At 36.9% G+C, this 7,403-nt stretch overlaps 1 protein-coding gene across 1 annotated transcript; it reads right to left on the minus strand.

The window, feature by feature from the left end:
* Window positions 1–1,321: 1,321 nt before the first annotated feature.
* On the minus strand, window positions 1,322–6,260 carry LOC117315687 (sterile alpha motif domain-containing protein 9-like). Its single transcript, XM_033869999.1, has one exon. The coding sequence runs from the start codon at window positions 5,964–5,966 to the stop codon at window positions 2,268–2,270; it is 3,699 nt and encodes a 1,232-aa protein (XP_033725890.1). The 5' UTR covers window positions 5,967–6,260; the 3' UTR covers window positions 1,322–2,267.
* Window positions 6,261–7,403: the final 1,143 nt, after the last annotated feature.

Here is a 7,403-nt window from a genome sequence, read left to right on the forward strand (position 1 = left end):
ATAGAATAAGTATCATAGTAGGTAATGATAGTTACATCAAATAAAATAAGTAGCATAGTATGTAATGATAGTTAAATCAAATATAATAAGTATCATAGTAGGGGCTGATAGTTAAATCAAATAAAATAAGTAGCATAGAAGGGGCTGATAGTTAAATAAAATAAGTATCCTAGTAGGGAATGATAGTTAAATCAAATAGAATAAGTATCATAGTAGGGACTGTTAGTTACATCAAATAAAATAAATATCATAGTAGGGGCTTACAGTTACATCAAATAAAATAAGTATCCTAATAGGGAATGATATTTACATCAAATAAAATAAGTATCATAAAAGAGACTAATAGTTACATCAAATAAAATCAGTATCATAGTTGGGGCTAATACAAATGTAGTTACATCAAATAAAATAATGAACAGGATTTCATTGATTACTTTAAGCATGAATATACACATATATTTACATCTCCAAATTCTTCAGCTAAGAAAACTCTGACTGCGAATAAATCAGCGTATACGCAGTAGAAAAAGGCTCAAAGGATTAATAAGCGCGGAAATCGGTAACAAAATAATGACGTCGTCTCTTTGGGATATAACCGTAACGTCAACAAGATGGCGACATTTTAAAAGGACTGATCAATACTATTTTAGCGTTTTCACCTGCTTCCCGATAATCTCTGCACTATATTATCTTAGCAACCACGACTGCCGTAGTTACATTGTAGCTACAGAGCCTGAATTTAATTTTCTTCGTGCTGTATTTAAACGATTTGTTTGACGTATTTATAGGGGTTGTACCTCATTTTTACCTCGTCTACGGTAGTATGCCCGCAGTTGGCAACGGACACGTCAATAGGAGATGTTTGTTGGCAACTGCGGACATACTACCATATACGCAGTCAATATGCGGTACGATCCTTAAATACACTTCCAGACCAAGGTTATTCGTAAAGAAATAAACACGCCATCCATTCATTATTTTTTGAAAGAGCATTAGTATACCTTTCGTTATTTTACACTATATAAAAGGTAGACAATAGAGATGCTATTTGAAACACATCCTCCAAAATACTATTTACCAGGATAATAGTGGAATGTGCTATTTACCCGGAATGAGCGCATTCATATTTTCGCGGATTTTCTTTTGCTTTGTTTATTCTGATTGGACAATACATTTGTCGTATCCCTTCGGATCGTTTCTACCGCCATCCCTTGTATTAGGATAAAGTCTGAAAACTCTTTCGAAAATGAAAGCGTCCAACACGAAACAGTTAACTAAAATCATTCGAGTGAATGCTACAGAAGAAGTGGGTTTTTTTTGTTTTTTTTTTTAGTTGTTGTTATTGTTGTTGATTTTGAATTAACAATAAATTTGATCATTGAAACAGACTTTGCTTTTATTGCTTGTCTTGAACAAAATGGAATAATTTAAATGTGGGTAAAATATAACGGTTATTTTATTGGTATTTCTGGAAGTAGTACTTTTATCGTCCCCTTGACATTAACTATTTCCCTCGACTTCGCCCCGGGAAATACTTAATGCCCCGGGGGACGATAAAAGTGCTATCTCCCTCACACCCATACAATAAGTGTTTACTATTGGATACTATGATAATATAAGGAAATATTATACAGTTGAAATCTCTCGACCTTATTAATAACACGACATATTTTCAGTATATAGAAGTTTCGATGTTGACCAGGAACTTGGAATAAATGTGAAAATTTCTTGCTCTTGAATCAAAACTTTCAAACTCCATACAAACAATGTTAGCCTATGTTGACTAATGAGTATCGTCGAATGAATACACACAATAATATAATACAACTGTATTGTTAAGGCGTAAAGCTTCGAAAGAACAGGCGTTGAGACTATTGTTAGGAAACATAATCATACTTAGATATTAAAGAATAACTTCTGGCAAACATATGTCAATATCGCATCATGTTACACATATCAATTCTGTCAACCTCAAGAGCAACTATTTTGACAAAATAAAATAGCAAACATTAAGTCCATTTAATTCGACAGAAAAGGAGCAAATATATGCAACTATCGATAAACATTTGGAAAACTAATGTGTGAATGTACAGTCTGGATTTTGGTCTTTTTTTTTACACAACACAAATTACCTTGGAAAAATGTCCCGGTATGTGTATTTGATGTACCTCGAAAAATGTACCCAAACCAAAAACTGTCTTTACCTTATTGATACGCTTTATGATTTGAATGTAATAGAGCGTGCTTTCTTTCTTACAAATGTACATTTAACGAACCAAAGACCTTTTCCCACCATAGATTTTTTTTCGAATCTGAACACAAACATCGTTTTCAACAGTTTCTCCACATTGGCAAGTTCTGCTCTTTTCTATGCTAATAATCTCAATTTTACGCCCACAGCATTTACAAGCAGATTTTTCCAATGTCATAACATTGTATGCCTCGAATCCTGATTGTGCCGTGAATGCAAGTGTAAACTCGACACGTCTGCCTGCATAAACCTGTCCCACGAGGTTATCTTTCGTTCGAACAGGACAGAAGTGAACGTTTACTGGAACGTCAACGTTGCCAGCTACATCCATACGTATGTAGCCATCATTACGGTATGTGTTAGGGGACCCGATCGTTCCCTTCATCACACGAAGTCTGTACCTTGCGACTTCATCATTGATGAATTTGTTCCTTCCGTCGCATTTGAAAGTTTCCCCCGGTAGAAGGCATCTTATCCCATGCTCTGTTCCTAACCATTCTCTCGGTCGCTCCGGATTGGATAGCGTTTTAGCTGCTGGATACCATTCCTTGTCCTTCTTCAATGATACAGCTTCTCTTAGCATTTCTTGGTTGCACGGACCATCCAGGGGTACTGCATACAGAAAGAGAAGGACGAACCGATATAAACGAGCGTAAGGGCTGCGGACAAGTTTGAACCACCAGCGAACGTTTACAAGTACATCTTCTATCGTGTAAAGTCGTCTCTGATTTGCAAGTCGAATGACATGTATCCAATCAAGAAGATCATGGTCTAAACCGGTTTTGGAAGTCAACTCATTTGCCGTTTTACTATCGTCAATATTTTGTTCAAGTAGAGAAATCAGGCTTTTGATATCTGTTTCTGCAGTTATATCATTGATAGTTCCAAGTTGTTCACCATTTCCGTATTTCAGCTTGATTGCTGCTATTTTGACCCCTCTGGTGTGGATATTATCAGGGAGGTTTATGCTGTCTAAGTACTTATTTGGGATCATTCCCCTAAAAAGTGTGTTATACAGTGCGATTTTTTTGTAGAATTCGTCTTTGATTTCAGATTGATCAACAACGTTATAGCACCGTAGGAACAATTGCTGGACAAGCGATAAACTTTCTTCAACAAATGATTTGAAATCGATATTTTTCGATATCTCAAGAAGTTCTTGAATGGTTTTGAAACGATAATGCCTTTTGAGAAACTCGCATATTGCTAGGCGTACATCTATTTCCCCAAAGCATCCAAAAGATTCTTGATAGCCTGCAAATCGAAGTCTTCTTGAATCATCAAATGATCTGCATGCAGTTTTTGCTAATGCTAAAATATTTCTCATAAGATCTTGGAATTTAATCTCGTTGCATGAATGGCCCTGTTCGATTTCTGCACGAATCTGTCTCAGGTAGAATGTTCCATACATGTGGAACACATAGCTTAGCACGGTATCTTTTTCGTCAATATCCACGAGAGATTGGCGCTGTTCCTTGCAACCGTCAATTGCTTTTCGGAAATAAGATTCAGTTTTCTCCCTTTCGTTCAGGCGTAGTATTGCATACGCTCTACCAAGATGTGCCCAAAGACTTGGGCTACCAGGAAATGATTTTGCCAGGGTCTCCATAACTTGGAGACGTTCAGTAAAAGGTTGTTCAGATGGTATACTTTCTATCAGCCTTGAAAATTTTGATCGACCTTTTCCTTGTTGATTCTGGTTAGAACGATCCTCTCTATATATGAAAGTTTGCAATATGATATCAAATACTGTCCTTGAAATGTTACCAAGATGGTCTTGCCTAATTCTAAGATCTTCAATAAATTCCAAAACAAATGATTTTAAGTTTTGTTTGGCCTTCATTTTCAACTCCGGACTCTTTTCAACACTTGCCCCGTTGGACAGAACCTGATCAAGGATTTCTTTGGCTATTAAATAGTGACATATACGAACACTATTTCGAGTAAAATCTGAATCTACGGGTACCGTGAATTCTTTGATAGTTCGGTGGAATTTCTCATAATGGAACGTGTAATCTGGCGATTTCCCAAGCATAGTTCCAAACAACTGACAAGGCATGATTCCTTGACCGAAAACCTGGACAAGAGAAAGATATCCAAGTACTTTCCTATAGTTGTCGAATTCTTTACTCTGATTGTCAAATTCAAGGCACGCATACACATACGGGCCTACTCCTGTGAATTCATCTCGAAACGTCACTAATCCAAACTCTATGAGATGATGTTTCTGGCCGGAAACAACTTCATCTACAAGTTTTTGAATTTGGTCTTTTTTCTTACTATCATTCCCACAATACCTGATGAATTTCGGCCCCATACGTTTCGCTTCGTTTTTTGACAATGCTCCTGGAAGGAAATATTCATGTGTCTTCAAATTCTTTCCTATAGCAGAAACACGTTTCAAATGGATGAAAATGACACATATGTCATTACATTTTCTCCGTATGAAGTCAAATGCATTATCGTTTGATGATCCATCAAACAAAACGACGATTGGAAGATGTGTTTCTGTATGAAGTGTATTGATTTGTTTCGCAATTTTCTTTGAACTTACCAAAGTGTCGGACCTTACCTGAACACACGGTGTTAATTCGTGTAAATTCCAGATGATGTTTTGTCCAAGGGTAGTACCGCCAGCACCTGGGGCATGATATATCGTGACATCACCCGCATTACAGGTATCTATGAAATCTCTCCGTATATCATTCACAATGACAGGGCAAATATCTCTCGCAACATAGAAATGTTCTGGACCGTAATTGTAGTAAGCCTCCCAACTTAGGGTGCCACCTTTGAGAAATAGTGTTTCCTCTTCTTCAGATGCAGTCAGATCTGAAAGGTCAGTATGGAATGGATTGTCAAGATACAAAACCTGCATACTATCTCTGAATGTGGCAGCTGATGCATTATCAATACGAGTAGGTCTAGGACCGTCAGCCGCAGGCAATTCATAGGATGATCGTTTTGATCCATGCCGATGTTTTACATTGGTCGACAGATCATGGAAAATGTGCTCACATTTTTCGAACAGAGTATAATCTGGTTCTATGGCCTCTATGAAAGATTTGTTTAATGTTGTTGGATTATCAATGATAACAACAACCTGTGGAAGAGGTCTGATAGACTCAGTCAATACCGATAACACTTTATGAAACTTTTTACCAGTATCGTTATCTTCCGGCCAAAATGCTATTACCGTCAGTTTCATCACCGTATCTAGCAATTTTGTCATATATGTGATATGCTTTTCAAAACTGTCTTGAATATGTGAATACCACATTTTAAAATTGGCAGGCGTGCTACTACCCGGAGCGTGTGCAGAACCGGAAATAAAGCACCACTCAGTCCCAAATGCCTGGATATTTGGGGGTTCTTTCCACGTACATGGGTATACTGCTCCCCGTTTAGCTCTTAATATATCTTCAATCCTATAAAACAAGCCCTCTGTAAAACTCGTTTCATCAAAATCAAACACGCAAAGCCAAGGAATATTTGTAAGTGCTTCCTCGTGTTTGATATAATCCATTTTTGAGATCATTAGCAGATAATGGCCGTCGTGGAAACGTCCTACCATGTCTAAAAAATCACCGAATTCAGTACATTTGTTTGGAATATAGGAACTTTCTTTCTTGTGATCATGAATAGGTCTTGTCAAAGCTTGATTACTTAATGTTTTCTTTGCACGGAGGTCCTTTTTAGATTTCGATAAAGACATTTTAGACGTTTCTTTAGAGCTTTGAGTTTGGGTACATTCTTTGGGTGTAGTATCGGAGTTAATATGGACGAACCACTGACTACTTTGCTTTGTCAAAGTGAAATAGTCAGTTAATTGATGAAGATAAGTCAACAAACCTTTACCGTGAATACTTTCAAAATGTTTGCCACAATTTCGTTGTCGAAAGCATGATTCTAGTGTCTGAAGGTTTACTTTGTTCTTCTTCGACTTACTCCCTCCAGCTCCTTTAGACAGTATTATGTCAGATAATTCCTTCCTTATGATTTCTTCCTTATCATCTGCAAGGGATGGACGCAAGAGTATTAGTGTCCAATAACCAACAATAACAAATTTAAAACGATACATGCACATAACTGTATGCATGACAATGTGGTACACTTTCATAAGATTACATCATATGAGTTCAACATCGCATTACGCATGTGGGTTAATGTTGCATTTATAATTAAAAAGAACAAAAAACATCATGTTTTAATATAAATTCAATATTTAATGATTTCCCGGTTAGTTCTGTTTGTTTTTTTTGATCGGATTTTAATGTTAGATGTCCAACGTCTTTATCGGGATGTTTTCGTCGTTCCTCGTGTTCTCGCGTGGTCACGTGACCGGCACGAACGACTACATTAACACTTGGTCGGTAAATATGGCCAGAGCACCCGACCAACGTATTTTGTCGTACAAACAAATATGATACACTTATTCATCGTGCTAAGAAACCGAGAAAACGTGCTGTACATTCTTCTATTTATTCAAGTATGGTTACATAACGGCGTTATAAACTGGTGTTAATTGAAGAAATGCCGATTAATTGACTACTTTTTAAGTAATTTTGACGATGTTTGTCGTTTTCGTAAGAATGTACAGCACTTTTCGTTGCTCCCATACAATTACCTTCACGCTCGTATCTGTTTCATAAGTATTGATTTAGGGTAGTCGGGTGCTCTAGGACGATTCATAGAGCAAGTGTTAATGTTCATTCTCCAATATTGGAACTCTTCAATGTTTTAAGTATCGAAATCGGCATATAGAAACGAACAAACGTTAATAAACGAATGCAATGGATCGTAATTAATTCAATTAATTATTTACAGATGATTTCCAAAGACATAAGGTATAGTTAGAAGTTTTCGGTTGTACACATGCAAGTTTGTAAATTCGTCACTGTGATGAAACCACCGTCCTCGTCGTTGCCATGACAGCCGATCGAAGCTGCGATCACGAATGCACTGACAAAGTGAAAGTTGAAGTATTTTTCGCAACATGCGGTTTAAACTTAAAATTACAATCACACCTCATATTGATTGGGGTTGTTTAATCATACCTGATCAATTGAATTATCAGAAAACTAACAAAAACATTAAAAAACACAGAATGAAGCCTTCGTGTCAGGCAGTGCAGACACAACGCGGGATCTGT

This window comes from Pecten maximus, chromosome 17 (genome assembly GCF_902652985.1).
Source record: "Pecten maximus chromosome 17, xPecMax1.1, whole genome shotgun sequence".
Taxonomy (NCBI): domain Eukaryota; kingdom Metazoa; phylum Mollusca; class Bivalvia; order Pectinida; family Pectinidae; genus Pecten; species Pecten maximus.